Below are 20,590 nucleotides of genomic sequence, written 5' to 3' on the forward strand. Positions count from 1 at the left end.
CGTTCGTGTCGTCCTCCTCTCTTCGGGGTTCCCAAAAAGCCCAACCCTCGTTTCGCTTTGAGCCGAGAAGACACCGCCACGGCCGAAAGCGAGAAAGAAGAAACCGTACAACGAAAGAGTAGAACAGAGGGAAGAGATGGGCGAGAGAAGTGAAGAGAAGGCCGAAGAAGAAGGAAGAGAAGAGAGGGAGGGGATAGGGCGCGAGAGAAACGGAACGAAAGAAGCGCTCTGGCACCGCTTTGCCTCCGTGTATCTACGGCCATATTTCAGGCCGTCCTTTACAAGACAATGGTTTCAGCCGAGGACCGATAAAAATTATTCAAATGACTGGTCCCGCTGTAAATTCCATCCGGGAATCCCCTTGCCGCCGCGTGTCCGCCGCGAGAGCCATCTTCCTCGTGAGCGTGCGCGTGCACTTTGGGAAGAACTTGGAGGATGCTCTCGTTTTTTGCATACGATATAATATTCGCGAAGACGTCAGGGCCAGCTGGAAAATTTGAGCGGCAGAGAAGGTTGCTTTATTTCGTGTATTTTTTTTAGGCTAGAACGGTAGTTGAATGGTGTTTTAATCAGATGAAGATAGATATTGTTAGAAGAGACGTGAAAGAGGAAATTTTCTATGTTGGTAGGTTATGGTATTCTGTTTTTCATATTATACGGGCAAATTCTTAATAGTTTTCGAGACATTTACGATTACGGCAGAATAATCGGTTCTTCGAAAAATCGACATAATACATAATAGAATCAAGGTTTCATTTTGATCGGCGTATTAAAATAATTGGACATTCTCCACGTTCTGTTTATGAGAATATCCCGTTGCAGGAGCAGATACGTAATATCGTTAGAGATATACAAAATTACAGTTAAGCAGTCAGGTACGTAAGAAGGTGAAGAATTTGACGATACGCTCGATGATAACGAGAATTGACGCTTGATATCCAAAAATTCCATTCAATTAAGAAAACTGGAGAGAACTCAGGATCTATCACGAGAACGTCGCAATAAATCGAGTTTCGATCAGCCTAAAACTTAATGTCATTTACTCATAGCAAAATACGAAAATAACGTGTTTCGTTGCACATTCCCAAGCTCTGCTTCTCTCTCAAGCACGATCCTTCCTCCTGCAATCCTTCTCGCAATAATTCTTCATAACTTGGCAACCATTAATCATCACCAAACGACCAAACAATCCCAAACAACAAATCACTCGCTCAAAGAACCTCACCGAAAGCCCACAAAAAGAATTCGCCAAACATGAAATTTAAATGAACCGCGCCATCGAACCACTCCGTTAGCAATAAATTCCCTTTTCCGCGCAAAATCAACCTATATATTTTCCCTCTTCCCCTATCATTCCCTTATTTGACGTACGACGACTTCCACAAATACTGCGAATAAAACAGTCGGTGCCCTAATTGCTTCGACAGCGGAGACTCGTTCGTGTTTGTTCTGACGTGAAAAATCGGCAGCTGTGTCGAACTCGATTTTGGAAAAAGGCCTAGAGGCGGCGTATATCACAAGGCGGGATCGTGTCGGTTTCACAGTGTCCCCTGGGAGACGGCCGAAAAGCCAGGATATCAGGAAATATTGTGACCGGTGTGTCGGCGGCAACAATGGAGTTAGCCCATTGTCGGTGGCCGCCTCTGTTAAACGCGCCGCAGATGGGCGACAAACGTCGTCGTCCCATTCTTCCTACGAAAAGGGACAGGGCCAAGATATCGAGGGCCAGGAAGCAAAAAGGAGGAAGATACGGGAACGAGAGAGAAAAAAGGGGAGCAGATATAGAGAAGTCGGAAAGTCGATTTCACGAGGACCAACAAGCGAACAGGAATTCCGTGATTCCCGTGGAAATACGTGGAACGCCTTTTTGTGACACGCGTAAAACGATGGTCGGGCATTTCTGTCGTAGAACCAAGTCGATCGTCGTCGTTGTTGTTGAGTATTATGGACATTGTGTAAGGGAGCACGGAGAACGAGAGATCAGTACATACGATGGTTCACGAGAGTATTCTCGAACGCTTGTATTATAGAAATCTTTCAGGAATGAATGTATGTATGCTATAGAATCACGAATGTGTGAATTTTCTTTCTCTGATTGTGCATAGAAATTAGTCGAATGCCTTTTTCTTCTTCTTGGCTATAAATTAAAGATTATAATAAATTATAAATTATAAATTATAAATTAAAGAGCGTTGCGACTGGACTGCGGATCTTTATGAAATACATCTGGAATTTGACGATTAGATTCCGGCCAAGGGCAGGAAAGTGTCTATTTATGGTACTTGGACCGATAAAAGGGAGAGGAATGTGGTTTTTATGAGTCTTTTAGGGTCTTGGGAATCCTGTTATTTTAGGTTTATGAAAATTCTTCTTCTGTGTTCCTCTTTTACGTGTTTGGTAGATTATCTTCTATTAGGAACGGTTATTGACCTATGAAATTGTGAATGAAATTTGACGAACGCGAGTAAAGACGAAACGTCGAAATTTGTCATTCCTCCGTTTTCAAGGAAAATACGCCAAGTGAAAGCGTATTGGACGTCATCGAGGTGGAATCTCAGATCGAGTAAAACGCAAACCAGGTGAATATTAAGCAGGCAAACCTTCAACGTACGAAAGTAACGTAACAGATTACAGAATTGGAGACGCGTCAGATGCAGCTCATAAAAGAAAAAATAAAAGAAAGATATGTGAAAATTTGTATCGCAATGAAATATACAAATCGCAGACCATTTCGACGACAACTGTATCTCTTTCTTCGTTATCACGTCAAAACATTCACGAAACATCGAACATGAAAAAGGCACAAAAACAATTTCAAACCTCTTCCGACTTTTTTCCCACTATCTCGTAAAAAATTCCCAAAGCATCATATCAAACCATACAATATCCTCGAATACCATACCTTAAAAAATCTCCTAAAAAGAAAAAAAAAACTAAAAACACCGATTACAAAAAAAAAGCAATTCCAAATCTTTATACGCACCTGCTGCACACCGAAAGAAAGATACGTAAAAATTCGAAGGCTAAAAATGAACGAGATACGTCTGTAACAAGGTACACGTGTCACGAATGATTCTGAGCTTTCTCCCGAACGAAACACGAGATTCTTTTTTCTTTTTTTCGCTAACGAGAGGTCATGGCCTTTTTTTCAGGGTGTCACTGCGCTTCACATCGCGGTTAGTGACAGGAACACGCCAATGGTGGAGTATCTCCTGACTCATCCGGACATCGATCCGAGTGACGCGCATCTACACGCCATCAGGGACAACGAGATAAAAATCGCCATGATTATTTTGAACAAACTGAACGATCTGTCACCTGGATTGGAGTACGCCGGTATAACGCGAAGCGCCGATTTCCCGGACGAAGCCACGCCACTGGCGATCGCTGCTCAATACGGACACTTCGAGATGATCAGTATGCTTCGAAACAGGCTTCACTTCCTTCCGAAACCTCATCCGCCTAGCTGCAATTGCGTAGAGTGCAAGTAGGGAAAAAAAGAAAAAGAATTAATCAACGTTAAGAGTAAACGGACCCTTTTACGCAGAACCCTGTAGCAACTCACGATGATTCGAAAGTTAGAGAAAATCGTAGTCGAAACATTTTCATCTTCGACGAGATTCAGCTCCGCTCGCACTGGGTATATTTTATTTCTGCTGTTTCTTCCACGATGCTTCTTCGCGGCTTGTTAAATGTAGCATGTAACGTAACTAATATTACTTTAAATATTTACTTACTGTTCGTGGATGGGTATATTATATTATTCAGCAAATTCGGCTTCGGTTAACGAAGGAAGGTCCACGTCGGAGTCAAAGCGTTTTGAAGATATCTGTATCTCCAACGATCCTATCGTCGCTGTTTAAATTATCATGAAAATGTAAACGATCCGAGAGAACGAGGCACCTCGTTTCTTGCAAATTTTTATGTTTTGTCTCTGATATGGATCAGCCAATCGACGAAAACATCGGTAGATTCGGAAAAGTATTCATAATGTTGAAATATCCACCGTGGATAACTTTCTTTAGATTTATTATTTTAAGAGGATTGGAGAATTCGTTTTGCCCGACCGACTGGTTTGGAAGTTTTCTGCAAAATAGCTATAAGATTAAGAAAGGATTGTAGCTTGATAATTTTAATAATTTTATAACGTAAGAGCTGTTCTATGGGTCAGAAATTTTTTACGCGATAAGGATAACAACATCCTGGGAAATCTGTATACTACGCTCGACTAACTTTTTGTAATTTTCTGGGTTGAACAGGGTTCTGCATAACTGGGCCTGATTAACGCTTTGCGGTCCGAATTAAATCGAACGTTGAATTGTTCATCGTGATTTGTTCATGCTGAATACATTGGATTCAAAGACTGTTCTTAATTGTAAATTTTGATAACCAACGATTATGCCGCGGATCTTTACGCGTTTACGGAGAATCTGCGAAGAATTGTAGTTTCGTAGAAGAAGAACGAAAAGAGATTCGATCAAAGAAATGAAGTTAAACTATGTTCTTGTTCGATAGCGTAGAAGAGAACGAGAGAGGAGCGACATTCTTGCGATAGAGAGGATGCGATTATTCTCGTACAAGGCAGTAACAAATCCAGCGTACATATGTCAAATTGTCGACGATCCGATTTTGGAAGCGTTCAATTTGTCTTACGAGCTACGGAAAGCCGCCTCCTTCGTCAGAGAATTTTACCACGAATACATAGAACTCTCTGAGGTTATTTTCCTTTTGAAGATAAAAATCCATTGATCAGTGTGCCATTCTCCTAGGATAAATTTATCGTAGAACGTGTCATTCTCTTGGAAGAAATTCTTATAAAATGTATCCTTCGTCTATCGAACAAGTTCTAACAGAATGTGTCGTTGTTTTCATAGAGCGTGATGCAGTTCGCGACCGATCTGATCGATTGCGCCAGAAGCGTGGACGAAGTAGAAGTCATCTTGAAACAGTCTACTGGATTTGCCCATTCGTATAAATTTATATACCCGAGGCTACTGTTCGCGCTGCACAATACGCAGAGAACCTTTGTGGCTCATCCTAATGTACAACAGGTTGTAGATAGTAATCAATACTTTGTAAACATACTTGTACACTATGTAGTAGTACTTTAGAAGAATGGCGTTAATTTGGCGAAAGAATTCTTAATTTGACGATGCCGGAACAATTAATTGTAAACGCGAGCTACGTCAGAGTGTCTTCATAATTATCGAGTAAAATTGTATCGTTTGACAAGAACAGCGTGACGATTCAAAATAGAGGTGTTTTAAAATAGCGAGAAATATACGTGAAGAATATTTCGCCAGAGAAATCCAAAGATTATTAGTCAAATTAGGAAGTTTTTTCCATTTCCAAACTTATATTTATATTAATCGCAAGAATTATCGACTTTTAATATATATCTAAATATATTATACACAATTGAAAATGAAGCAATATAATGACGAGCATAAATAGCATCCCGCCCCAGTAAAAGTTAAACGTTAATATTACCATATTTGTTAATCCTCTGGTTAAAGACACGACGAAATTTCAATTTGCAGTTAATTACGAGCAAGTGGATCGACGGCTGGTACGAATGGAAGATCATGAACCCGTGGATGAAGTCTTTATTCATACTAATGCGAGTCTTCATGCTACCTGTGATTCTGGTAGTGGTTTTGGTCGCTCCGAATTCAAAGAGGTCGAAATTTTGGCAATCACCGGTCAACAAGTTTATTTCCTCCACCGCCAGCTACTTGGTGTTTCTGTTGATCGTTTTTCTTCAATCGAACGCAGACAAAACCGAACAGCTTCGTGGACCGCCTAACTCTGGTATACCCTATTACCTGATATCGACAGATCGAACAGAAATCGAACAGTAGCGCCTTGACTTCTCACCTCCGGCTGCTTCCTCAGTATACGTCTGGGTTTTGATAATTTACGTGATGTCGTACGCCTGGTCGTTGATTCGTATGTGCATAATACACGGGCCGAAGAGATTCTTCGCTGGACCGTGGTATTGGTATGACTTTGTATGCCGACTAAATTCATCGACCAAATTCATATCGTCGATGGGCGACATTTAAAATGAAAATTACTTCGTGTAACATTTTATTTCCGTCTCACTTCGTAATCGTACCGCTTTTCATCTTCGTTTTACATCGTAATCGTACCGCTTTTCATCTTCGTTTTACTTCGTAATCGTACCGCTTTTCATCTTCGTCTTACTTCGTAATCGTATTACTTGCTATTACTTTGTATTACGTTGTATTACGTCGTATTACGTCGTATTATTTCGCATTACTTCGTATTACTTCCTCTTGTATGGCTTTTGTACATTAAAATTATCGAAATTTCTCAAGTTATGTCATATTTTATACAATCACTAGACTGCGCTCTTTATGAGATTTATGGGAAGTTTGACAGTGTAAAAATATACAGAATGCAGATAGTATGCAAAGATACGTATAAAATGTCCAATGTACAGCGCATGCTATGATATTTAGCGAGTTAAACAGACCTAGATTTAGCTTCCACACTTTCAGTTGCATTTTAAAAAATCTAAAGTTGCATACACATTCGCAGTCTAATAACGATATATAATGACAAAAGCATAGGACAAATAAGTTGCAATTATTTCTGTTTTATTTATTATCGAATTCGAACCGAAATCTGAAAACTTAAGGGAGTTACACGATCTTGTGTAACAACAATGAAACCAAGTGACTTTTATGAATTTTTCTTTGGACTAACTACTGATTATATGGAAATAGAGCTTTTGTAGTGATGATGTAAATAGATAGTCTTGGAATGCAATCTCAAGTATGTGATTTAAATGTAACTTCGTTTCGTTAAAACATTGACAAATATTAAAAATCGAAAATCGAAATATCAAAAGAACTTTCTTTGTGCAAAAGCATAACATTTTCTTCCATTTTCTATTCTCATTTCTTCATTCTTCTCGCGCGAAACTATTGTCAATTTTCCATTGATTAATTTGTCAATTATTCGATCGTTCGATCGAACGAGATCCCATTATGTCACACTATTTTTCTAGTAACAGTTCTGTATTACCACTTTAACGAAAAAAATTTGAAACGATGACAGGTTCGAGATGATCATGATATCCCTCTTTATTCTGACCTTCCTGTATTGGATAACTGCTGCGTTGGACGTGAGAATAAATGGTCAGCTCGAATTGGAGAGGAAATATTGGAACCAGTACGATCCCACATTGATCGCCGAAGGAATTTACTGTCTGGCAACGATAATGGCCTTCCTGAAATTATTGTACATCTGTCAGCTGGACTATCATCTGGGCCCACTTCAACTTTCTCTCGGGCAAATGATCAAGGACGTTGTCAAATTCATCATTCTCTTCAGCATAATCATTTTTGCATTTACCGCTGGTAATACTCGTAATTTATCAAAGTTTCTTTTTCTATAAGTCAACGCTTACTTTCTTCTTTGTATATGAGCTATACGATATTTCCAGTTTAAATTTATACCGAAAATAAAAATTATTTCTCTGGAAATATTCAACATAGAGCTTGCTCGATTTCGCGGGGTGAAATTAGACGAATAGTCGAATTAATAGAGCAATTGATGTTAAATAGAAATATATTGAGATTTATTCGGGAAATTTATTAAAATTTGTCAAATAGAAAGTTTAAGTTCCTCTAATAAAGTTCGGTGTATTTAGTAAGGTTGGACAAAATTGACGCTGGAAAATATCTGATCTGTAAATTGTAAGCATAAGATTTGTTCGTCGATATTGTAGAAAATTAATAATGGAATTGTTTGTCATTGTCGCTCCTTTAGGCACGTGTAAACTTTATCAGTATTACGAGGATATGGTTCAAATCGACGATGAATCGAAAATCAAGACCCAACAGGTCAGCTCGTTCGTTAATTTCTCAGCCACCTTGAAGACTCTTTTCTGGGCACTTTTTTGCATGAGCCCCATCGAAAGCGCTGATGTGATAATTGAGAACCTTCCGGGAGAATCGGAGAACGAAACCATCATCAATCATCACACGTTCACGGAGGTTATCGGCTATATAGCCTTCGCCGGTAATACGCTTATCTAAATTTCCTTTTCGCTTCGTCGGGAAATCCAGATAAAGTTCACTTGAAATTCCAGTCTTTGTCTTCTAGAACGATATTTCCATTTATTAATCACTTTAAACTCTAACATTGTAGTTTGTAATTTATAACATTACCGATGGTCGTACCGTTTTAATATCTGACAAATAAAACTAAAGTAAAGTGAAATACTCACGAAAAATGGGGAAAAATAGGAAAAATAAATATGTATAGTTACACGATATTACGTTTAATTTTAACATCTACTTTACATTTGCTTTTAATTTTTGTTCAATTTCTTAGAATAGGAAAATTTGTAATTTTTTCCTTTTAGGAGGAAGGCGGGATATAGGATAATATTTAAAAAATCTCCTGCTATTTTTCCACTTTAAGTTACTAGTGGAAAATGAGTAATAAACATCTAAAATCTTTTTACTGAACACAGTCTGTAACATACAAAATATAAAAGAGATCAAAGTACATTTAAAATACGCGAAAGGAGATACCACGCTAAAATGTGGATAACATTATGGGGAAGGAATACAAAACAATTTATTACGGCTTTAATTAAATTTCATATTAAATATCATTCTGCCTTCCAGTTTAATGAAACAGAAATATATGTATGAATTTCGCGTATAATTTATAGGTAGTTAAAGGATCGTTAATGTATTAAAATAAAGTAAATTTTAAAATTTTCACATATAATATAAATAATAAATTAAGAGAAAAATACCTTCCAAACATAAATGAGATAAATAATACATATATTATTTATCTTTTATTATTGATTTTTAAAACAAAACTTTCATTATATCATTTTTGGAAAATTATTCCCAAAAGTATCTTTCATTTAACAATATATTTTTGCTCTTCTTGTGCTCTGAATAACTCCACTGTGATTTCTCTTTTTCAGGATTCACCTTCATCGGTGTGATCGTGATACTGAACATGCTAATTGCATGCATGTCCAACACGTTGACGGAAGTCACAGAGAACGTGATCGTGGAATGGACATTCGGGCGAACTGAAGTTCGAAAGACAATCGATAGTTGCTTTTTAACTCGCAAACAGTAGATTCTAGGATCAAACTAATTAAATATCCGCTTTTCAGACTTACGTCGATTTCATGCTCACGACTACGCTCCCACCGCCATTTAACATTATTCCAACGTACGTTGGTATTCAACCGATTGTCGAGTACCTGAAAATATGGCTGAAACCAACGTCAAACAAGCGTGCACGATGGGATCCACATCACTGTTTTTATATCGTTAGTAAATTTAGCATTTAGTAAAAGTTTCAGCGCTGTTAGTACAAATATACAAATAACGTTTTTGTATATTTTGTATCTTGAACAATTTGAAGGAAGACAAGCTTACCGCTTCTTTAGAAGTATCAGGTTGTCCGAAATGTGATGTCTCTTTCGTTTTATAAGGAAATAATAGATGCACGTTTTTGTTTTTATTTCCAGTAAAACAAAATGGATCATACGTGATTTAATCAAATAATATAAAACAGAAGATATCGTGCATCTATTTTTGTCTTATAAAACGGAAGAAACTCTTGGGACAACCTGACACTTCCTTTTATTATTTGTGACCAAGAGTCTTCTACTAGTATATTGAAATGAGGAAATCGCAGGTCACTGAATCATTTATTATGGTCATGTTTATGTTTTGTAAATATACATTTATCGATTAAGAAATTCTTTTTACGAAGAAGATCTTCTAACGTTGTTTAAACAGGACTTCGAATGAATTTTGAAACTTGTTCTTAATATGTATTTAAATTACATATGCAAGCTCCTTTAATTTAAGCTTGAGTTCGATTAGTCTGTTCAGAACACGCAATCCCTTTAACGATATTTCTTCTCGATACAAAATATTTCATAATATGAACATAATCGACGTAACGATGAATTTTAAATAACAATGAGCATCAATTGGGCACGAGAAGAAAAGAAAAGTTGCATAATCCTCTTGTCCTGCTGTTACAAATGAAGACTGCAAGGGAAGTACATCATAAATCACGTTTTCCATTTTTCACAGGAGAAAAGTTTCACAGTTCAGTAATTCCGTATTACCAAAATTGTTCCCTTACTTGATTTACACTCCATTTTCTTCACAATGTTAACAAATGCCATTTGTCGTAATAAAATTAGAATAATTAAATCGCCTTTAAATTACCCTGGCTACTTTACAAAACATCGCCAATCTGTCGGCTAATTTGAAAAGAATTACATCTTTAAAAACGTATTTATGATGCTCCTCTTTCCTTCGATCTTCAAATATATTTTGCCGCTAAGAGCAGTGCATTCTCTGCTTGTTGGCAGGAAACTTTAACGGAGGAAAACAACGATGAGTTCTCGATAGTGATGTCCCAGTTGGTACAGCGTTACTTCCGGAAGAAGGATAAAAAAATGGAGGAGAACGAGGTGGAGAAGGTAACGAAAGAGATCGCGGAGCTGAGAAATCTTCTAAGAGACGCTCTCACCACTGTTTGATGAAACAATCAACGAGGCCAAATTGATTTCTATGAGCTCCCCGCCGAGCTACTTGACGAGCAACCGCGACTATCTTAACGCCGAACGAGCAAACAAAAACGTCGTCTTCTCTTCTCGCGCGACACGTGGGCGCGGAATCGTCGAACGAAGATCGTAATTAGCAGATAGATCGAAGAGAAATATCACAGTCTTGGGAAAACACTGGCAGTCTGCGCGTGAATTCAATTCACTGTATTGGCGAAGAGCGCAAAGCATTCGAAGAAAGAATTTCTTCCGGCTTCATCGATCCTCGAGATTCCTCCAAGGAATTCCACGCTCTTTTCTTATTCAAGATTCCTGCTTTTTGTTTGAATATCTTTGACGAGAACAGAGATTGAAATGTTGCGAAGGTCGTAGTTAAACGATGCAAGTAATAAGAAAACGATCGAAATTAAGGATAAAGATGAATTATTCTAATCAACTGTAGCTATAGCGGATGTCTTGTGCAATAAAACGTATTTTCAGTGCCGATGATTTGCCGATGTATTATTCATGCATAAATTCGGCCTTCTTATTATCATAGCACGTCCGGTTGTTTCAGCGAAATGGAAATTTTCCATTACTACGTGACGTTTTCATGATGTGGAAAGTCTGGAAATGTTATTAGCTTTGTTACGATGAAAACGTGAGCTCGTTTGATGCGTGCCATACATTACGCTGTAATAATATGTATACAGAAGGATACGTGTAATCCGTCATTGGCAAAATTCACACTCGTGCGAATCATTAAATTTGCTTTTTTTTTTTTTGAACATTTACGGAATACTGTTCCTCCTTTCATGCAAGTTCAACCGTTGTCCACAACGTGTAATATCGTAGAAATTAGTCGTAGTTGACGGGAAAGGCGAATCTGTTGAATATATCTCCCCCGTTCCTTTTTCCAATTTTAAATTCAAATCCGAAGATAAATCTTTGGCCAGTAGTTTCATTGGTTTTATATATTTTCTTTTTTTTTTCCAGTTTCATAACATAAATTCTATAACGCAAATAGTACTTTAATTCCGTTCGGTGGAATACCGTTGCGTTTTACTCGCATATTCTATTTCTCTGTCCTATTTCGATTTCTGTTTGCCAGCTTCGCAAATAAATTCACCCGGCGTACACGGCGTCTCGTTGGAAACATTAATCGTGTTGAAAAATCCCATTAACGAAACGGTTGCAGCTTCTGTTACTGTAAGAATTCGCCGGTAGTATCGACATGAATTTATTTAGGATGTCAGCCGCCGCAAATGAAACAGAGAAACCACTTCCAGGATCCATCCATATCAACTAAGTGGGAGGAATCTAATCCTGTGGTCGTTGCGTGAAGCCTATTTCCTGTGGCGAGCCCGTGGATGAAAGAGAACGTATTTATACGAGGTAGGAAAGAACGCGCGCACTCTACCAGGAACATCTAGAAACCCCGTGAATAAGAGGGTTTAACGACCCTTCGCAGTCTTGCGGAATATTCAGGACCCTATGACGACGATTTTTCTGTCCGTCTTGTAAGAAAAGACGGCTTAAAAGCTCTTTCCGCTAGAGAGCTTCGCCTCTTCGGTTGTTTCGATTTCGAAAAGCGTAGCACAGCTACAGGGTGAAATATCCCTGGCGGAGAATTATGGGTAAAGGGCGATAATGTTGGCAGAAATTAAAATATTTGTCAAATACAGCGTGAAAGGAAATAGGAAAATTTATAACGTGCGTTAAAATTGAATGCACTTTTCGTCAAAATTACGCTTCTTAACGTATCAGGGAATAAAACGATGGAACCATAAAACATTGACAGAAATTGAAATTTCTCAAGCGGAATATATGTAGGTTTCTGATGTTGTAAAAACCATACTTGTTGATGTAGCAGAAAATACAACGGTGGGACCGTAACGTAGCGAAATATATAGTAGCTTTCAATTGTTGGAGAATCATGCTTGTTAACGTATTAGAGAATAAATCGATGAGACTGTAACGTTGACAGAAATTGAAATTTCTTTAAAACGATGTAGCTTTCTTTTGTTTGAAGAAATGAAAATTATATTAAGACCGAGAGTATATTCTTTGGAAAAATTATAGCTCTATAACAAGGGATAATTCACAGCAATTAACATGACCGAAGAGTTGTCATAGAAGATATTTCAGATATAATTCATTCAGAATTTTTCTTCCTCTTCGTTAAATTTTAAGTGAATATTAATAAAACATAGCATTACATCGAAATGAAAAACCAGGGATAAATAGCTTACATTCCATCGAATAACCCAAAAGAAAATGTAAAATGTGAACTTTGTCATCTAACTCTTTTATCGATGGACCTTTCGATCGAACCACTTTCGACAAATAAATTTCTCGACGGAAGTCGCAATTCATTTTTCTTTCTTCCTTTATTAAATAACATTATTTACGAAACAAAACTTGATGTTCAATTTTAGGAAAATGCCATTAACTTCTTCGCTCGTCGAACAATTCATTACATCGGCGAATGTCGGAGCTGCTGTACGTAATCAAATCAAAGGAAGAAACTTGGCTGTGGAAAACTTCTCGCCTCATAAAATATCGCCTCTCGATGGAATCCGTGAAATATTCTTTTAATTCCTGGCCGTATCAAACCAACGTGTCAACGTCAATTACTCAACCCCTTCAACCGTCTCCGCCATGTTGAGAGCGCTTCGGGCAAATTGAAATCAACGTCGACGTAAAATGTAAACACCATTAACTGTAAAACGCTGTAACCAAGGGCAACGTATTCGCCGAGCGAGCAAACCCCCGGAAATCGTATCAATCGATCGACGTCAGGAGCCAGGTAATGATTTGAGAAAGAGAAAGGTAAAAAGTTTAAAAATAGAAAAAACAGATGAAGAAAGGAAAAACGTGTCACAGGAAGCGTAATACGGGGATATAAGAATATAAACAGAGCACTCGAACGAATCGATACTCGAGCAGAAGTGAACCGAAGACTCGCCAGAGAAGTGAACTCGACCGTCTGAAATTGTCCTGGCGTCAGCTTTTTCTTTTTTCTTCGTGACATAATATCAACATTTAAACAACGAAATTGGTCGCGCAGCTGGATAAGCGATATTCGATATAACGAGACGCGTTCGTGTATCCATTAGCTAGCCGTAATATTGTAGATGAGCCAACGTCATAAGTGACAGTAATCTAGGACGCTCGCCGCTTCCCTCGATTATTGCTTTATCGATAGAGCGTTCTTGACGCGAAAAGTTGCGATGGTTTCGCAATAGTTTGTATTAGATCACCGTTATATACGTAACAACATATTAGAATGATGAAGAAACAGTTACCGATATGGAGGATCATAGTGGCGCAGGTCAGCTCACTACTATTTCACGTAAAATAGATCTCGCAAAATTAGCCTGTTGATCGTTCTAAAACATTATTGTTGTTCCCATCCCTTGAAAAATGAACTATATTCTTTCACCTAAAATTTCACTTCCACGCACATACACACACACACACACACACACGCCTCTTTATGTCATTTGTCGTTGGAGAATTTAAGTAGAAACTGCAGCATATTGCGTCGCATTCTTTGAACGAAGTAAAAATTGCTTGAAACAAACTTTCAGTCCTTCGAAGTTTCAAGTTGTTAGTCACATCTTTCCACGGCTACGTTAACCGCAGATATAAAATCGAGCGGACGAGATGAAGAAGAAGAGGGAAATAAGAGGGGCGAAAATAAAAAAAGAAAAGGAAAGACACAAATTAAAAAGGTCCGCGCTGACGATATTTCTCTCGATATTATCTCCGATGCACCAACGACCACGGCAATAATTCTCATTTATGAGCAACGCGTGTACGATATATAAAAGTCCGGCCACTTATTTCGCCGTTTGGCGTTCCGATCGACATTCGCGTCGCGCCAGCTTTCGCTTGGTGAAATATAAAACGACCGTGGAAAGGTGCATGTCACGCACGCCGCACCCCAAAGCTTCTCTCACACCCTCCAAATCCCGACCTCGCTTTGACGAGGTCACTACGCGCGCAATTCGACTCCTCAGAAATTGCCTCTTTTCCAGACGACCACACGATAGCAAGGATTACTGTTACCCGAGATAAGGGGCGGAAGAGACACTCGTTAAACGAGCGAGAAACTATGAACGAGGGATCTTGTTCGGTTGGAGGAAAAGGGAAGAGGGAGGAGCTTCCAATTGGCCAACTTATTGAACTGCACGTAGGGTAATTATGGGAGAAATGGACTGGTATTTTCTTTTGCAATGAGCTCTGCCAGATAATATCGTGGAATTTATTAGTTACGAGATGCAGTACCGTGCAGACGATGCTTGCGACTTTACGAAACGAATCGACGATATTGTTAGTACATTTTTCAAGCGTTCGTAGCGAACGGTTGACTTGAAACGAACGAAGTTCCGAGAAAATCAACAGGCCTCGCTCGAGGAAGCTTCGAACTTCAAGCTGAACATTTAACGTGTAACTATTTTTCTAATACAAAAATATTGTACAATGTGTGCATTTTAACGAAGCAATAGAATGTAGAACATATTCCGCACGTTTTGTTCCAATTACAAGCGTAACTGCAGAAATCGTACCAATTGCGTGATGTAACAGCTTTCTGCAGATACGCGGAGGAATCCTTCTAAAATAAATTTTACCTCCAAATGGAAAGGATGTCGTTCCGCGTCTTCGTTTCAATGCGATAAAAAGAAACACACAGGGACAAGAAATAAAATAGAATACAAATAAGTATTCACCAGCGTTCCTCCACGACGGACGAACGATTTTAACCGACGACAGTGGCCAAGAGAATCTCGGCGATCGGTTATAAAACGAAGAAACGATTAATGGATTGATGGAGAACATAGTAGAGCTAAAAGGATGACTACTAGTCAAAGGGACGCGAATCTGATTCGTTGTTTCTGATAGACCCAACACAGCCGTACGGATAACGTGTGTCGGTCAAAAATGTCGGTATGTACAAATAAAACAATATAGGAACGCGTGACGATAAACGACAGACAGATGACATTATTTGCGTGCCCCTATTGCCCGCCTCATTTGTCATTAATCATCTTTCCAGGCCTGCAGTAATTCGTGCTTCGTTAAACTCGTCAGTAGTATATCTCGTTACTGTTCAGACGAACTCGGCTACATCTAGTAGTAGCGGCTAGTAGAAATCAGACTGGCACGCGTATGTGCCATAAATATCGGACGACACTGATATTTCCAAGGGATATCGTTCGAATTAAATGGCTGGGAAATCATAAAAATATTTACGCCGCCTTCTGATCCGACTTGTTTTCATACGCTACGATGCTTAATCGATATCGCCGCTGTTATAAGGACGGGCGAATGGAACAGCGTTAAAAAATAGACGGCATCGAGTTTATGGGATTTATACACATGGTGAAAAAAATAATGCATTTCGTGGTTCACGCGAGATTGTTTAACGGGCGATTCAGAGGAAAAATGGAAAAATTTGATGCTTATTAGTGGTAAAGAAAAACCCGAAAAAAGCAGAGAAATAAGAATTAATATGAACGAAGCCGTTATTCAAATGGTTTGTACGGAATTGTTGAGAGTTTATAAATGTGCACTACTGTTGTTTGTATTTTAATGATTGGGGAATGTCGTTCGTTTGTATTCTGGTTTCATTGGATTATTCACGAATAATTAAATGGGACGTGGTTTTTGTAAAGCTTTACAACGTTATGGCTCGGGTCTTTTTCGTAATTTAAATTTCCTTTATAAATTTAATCGTATGTTTCATTTGGGACTAAATCTAAAAAAAGAAATATTCCTATTATTTAGAATAGGATCCATAATTAATTTTAATTCTATTCAATTAATATCGACCCAAATTTCTTCGTTACATTTTTTTTTTTTTTACATCAAATATTTGTCGTTTTAATTATTCGATTTCTGACTCTCTTTCCAATATTAATTTTACGTAACAGTGTTATAACTCCAATACAATTATACAATATATAGAATATTAGATATATATTTACGAGAACCTCTAAACGGACTATAAATAAAAATAAAAAGTGACCTTGACACACAACAAGTTTAATTTAAAACAAAGTACAGCTCGAAGCCTTATCGCACATTTTAATCATCGTAATAAACTTTTACGCAAGTTCAATTTTGTTTGCATAACAAACTAATTCCACTCGGCATACTTTTAATGAAAACCTCTGCGAGCAATTCAATCGTCACTTGGAAAATTGATTCCGCTATGGTTTTCGAATTTTTACATTCCAGGTAAAGATTTTCCATATTAAAGGAAAACAAATAGCAACGAAACATTGAAACTAAAATTCTTGAAACCTTGACGATAAAAAACTTGTCGAATATCGTTTTTGATGATAGAAAAACGACATTGACGATAGAAAAATGACACGGATAACATGCGTGGTTAAATAAAATTTCAATTTACAAATTAGAATCTTCCACGGAAATATGCAAACGAGAAATTGAATAAAACTCATCGTCTGATCTATGCATTTGTTAATTCTACTTCAAACATGCTATTTTATCCTCGTCCATCGTTCCTCGCATGCCTATACATATAAAAATTTAACGATTCTCGATTGAACCTTCTACGAATTTCAAATAAACCTTTGCCGTACATTCGCGATCTCCTAATGTAATGTCCAAAAATATGCAAACACGTGCCATATAATATTAGGTTGGAAACAATCGACGCCAAGTTCTAGTACGTGCTTGATCAAATTAGATAAGTGTAATTAATTATAAACTTTGGAGAGTAATAATTACAAAGTTCTGGCACGAACAACGGGACATTAATCCTGGTTGGGTACTAAATTGCTATTTAAATGTCGGATATTAAATTTACTATCGTACGAATTTGCTTTGTCGTTAGCTATTATAGCATTGCAAATTACAATTCTAAATTAAAAAATGTATCCCATTATGTACGGATGAACGCGTTTAATGTTTCAATATTTTACTTGAAACGTGATGATAAAACGATCAATCGTAAAATAGTAAAGTTAGTTTATAAAGTACGTTTATTATATCGTGAAATAACTTTTCAATAAAACACGAATTCTGTGAGAGTAGAATTTCCTTCGTTAAGCATAACATTTTTCAATTCTTTCTCATCGAAATTCAGGATATTTCAATGTCTTACATTATACGCGATATTACGAGAATCATAGAATATGATAAACTTCGTTTAATTAAAATAAATTCATCGAAATAGCATCTACAAGTTCTCCAAGTGATTTAACGAAAATCCAACTCCAATCAACTATCGAAGCTGTACATCGTTAAAATTTGTATTTTATAATTATTAAACAATAAGGTTAATAATTAATAATTAACCAATAGTCGAATAATTATATTCAAAGACAACACGAAACCATTTCTTTGAAAAGTGTGTACCCAAAATGTGTCGCAAAAAGTAAGCGACGACGAGTATACTCGTCAAGCACAGAATACGTGTATCTGTTCTAATATAGAATCAAGTTGCAAGGAGATCGCTGTTTTATTTTTTAATTTCATCACTGACATGGCTGGTCGTAACGCAAAATATTGCCATTCCTTCATGACGACTATACTCGTCAAAAACAGCCAACTGATCCAAATTTTACACCATTCAATAGCGAACAAAAGTAAGCTTAAAGTTACTATGTAATTTATTCATATTTATGCATATTTTAGCCATTTTTAGCTCTATTGTTAAATACATACGTACGTACATTCATTGCTATTTTCAAATACAATTCTGCTCGGTAAAATTATGCTACTTTTTGCACCACTTACTATCTAATTATTCTTTCATCCACTATCATAGTGTTATCGCGACGCGCTGTCGACTTGAGCTCGCACCGAAAGAGTTAACGCCACGAATATTCCGTAGAATAAATCTAGGGAAATTGAGGAAACACATGAATCACGTTTTCAGACTCGTCTATCGGGTTATTCGTCGATTACTTTCGCAGTTATCCTACGGTGTATTACCGAGGGAGAGATCGAATCTTCCCCAAGAGGATCGTAACGCGTAGCCCTGAGTTCTTCGTATTCGAAAAAGCTTACGACAGATAAGATTCGGTTATGGTATCGTAAATTTAATGTCGGAAAAGGGGCCGATAAAATGCATCTCCCGCGCTCACGCAGCGCATCCGACGATTTCCATGGAATATTTACGTAAGATCGCTTCTATCTGTTCACCGGAAACGGTTTTGTCGAAAGCCATAAAACTAGAAGCGGAACGATGAAGTCTTCGCTTTTATCCCGATTAATTAAAATCGCGCCGGCCTACGAGGCAGTTATTTGTAAATAAAACAAATCGACACTAGTCGAACGACGATTTAATCAAACCGCTCGAAATGACATAGAGGAGTGACGCGTGGTTATTTTGCGTGAGATTATCTTAACGGTACGATGGATTTTAACAGGAAGACGCTCGAATCGCTGACGAGACGCGCGTGAAATCGAAATTGCAACGAGTTCGAGTCTGGTCGAGATTTTAATCCACTAAATGTTGTTTACCAGGTAGAACATATCGAATACCATTTATTTAAACAATCGTAATTATCGTGCTGCCGGGTGAAAGATGGGCGCGACTTGTAAAGTGAATGACAATTGTTCGAGGAAATGGCGATTGGTCTCGCTAGCACAGAGAGCATACTCTTACCAGTAAAAGAAAAAAAGACACGATGGAATCAAAATCGATTTATTCGCATCTTAAACCCTTTTTACCAGAGCACGTCGCATATACGAATCGTTTCAGATTCTATCGCTATGCGTGTCCCTCTTGAGGGAGGAAGACGGTCGCAGAGGGTGTCAGAGGCGGAAACTGTGAGTGTGAGGATGCGCAAGATAAACCGGTCCTGCCCGACAGTCCTCGCGCGACTCTCGTGCTGTGAACATCGCTCGCTCGGCTTCCAATCAAGAACGAGAGTGTCCGAAACACTCGACGACGACGACGACGACTCGAAACTTTTCTACGATTTACCGTCCAAAGTAACTTTCACCGGCTTCGACACCCTAACCGTTTTCGCGAGATACTTTGTAAGACTTTGCGTAAACGCTGCGAGCTTTCCACCACGGACAACATGAAGAGACCTAACTCGACGCACGTGACGATGGAAATTTTCTCGCCGATGAAAAGTGAGAAAGAAGTGCGGTCGAAGTTTCAAATACGCACTCGCGACGCGAACGAATGAAGAATCTGTCGGAGTAACAGGTCAGTTGATAGGGAGAGAAATTCCAGTGGATACGTTTAGCTCGAGCGATTTTCAAGTAGCTACTTGTTGTATCGGCATATCGGTTGTAGCGTTGGTTGTTCACGATCGTTGTTGGTCACGTGTTGGTTACTGGTCGGATCTTTTTATAGGCAGCAGGGGGTGAGTCAAGTAATTTCGAAAAGATTGAACAGAATTTCGAAAGGAATTAATTTGGTTTAGGCAAAATTTGTTTTGTTATACGTGCTTGAAAGAGCTTGAGACAAGGTTTATCTTGATATTATTCATCTTTGCTCCTTTCTTTTCTCTTTGTTTCTTCTTTTTTGCATTTTTGGTTGGATATAAAACAGTGCGCAGTTATATATTTATGGTTAGAGTGCTGGAGCGTTAACGGGTAAATATTTAGTTGAAACTTGAAAGAGTCTGGATAGTTGCTAAGAGGAGTGAAATATGGTTAATTAAAGTGGTGTCTAAAATCAATATTTCCGCGATAAAACGTAATTTTCTGTTGGCAGGTAACTTGACTACCTGTTAAATACGCGTTGACGTAATAAATGTAATTACTTTGCTACATACGTACAATTGTTACATAACGATCGATCGATCTTAAGTTCTTGCTACTTTTTGACAAAACGAATCTTCGATCTTCGAGCATTTCTTTTCCCTTTTCTTCCAAAAAGCAGCGACTTCCAGTAAAATCTAGAGAACGAGTCACTCGATGGAAACGAGCAAACTTTCTAAACGAAAATAACAATTTTATGAATATGTACATCAAAATTCTTCTTCGACTTTGAAAAATCTAAATTGCCAAACTATTTGC

At 38.0% G+C, this 20,590-nt stretch overlaps 1 protein-coding gene across 1 annotated transcript; it reads left to right on the forward strand.

The window, feature by feature from the left end:
• The first annotated feature begins 4,251 nt into the window (after positions 1-4,251).
• LOC126870505 (short transient receptor potential channel 4-like) lies at positions 4,252-12,216 on the forward strand. The gene is made up of 8 exons (XM_050628305.1): positions 4,252-4,716; positions 4,875-5,051; positions 5,541-6,001; positions 7,087-7,388; positions 7,801-8,052; positions 8,981-9,096; positions 9,179-9,337; positions 10,400-12,216. The coding sequence occupies exons 3-8, from the start codon at positions 5,925-5,927 to the stop codon at positions 10,568-10,570; spliced, it is 1,077 nt and encodes a 358-aa protein (XP_050484262.1). The 5' UTR covers positions 4,252-4,716; positions 4,875-5,051; positions 5,541-5,924; the 3' UTR covers positions 10,571-12,216.
• The last annotated feature ends 8,374 nt before the right edge of the window (positions 12,217-20,590 follow it).

Source organism: Bombus huntii, chromosome 10 (assembly GCF_024542735.1).
Source record: "Bombus huntii isolate Logan2020A chromosome 10, iyBomHunt1.1, whole genome shotgun sequence".
Taxonomy (NCBI): domain Eukaryota; kingdom Metazoa; phylum Arthropoda; class Insecta; order Hymenoptera; family Apidae; genus Bombus; species Bombus huntii.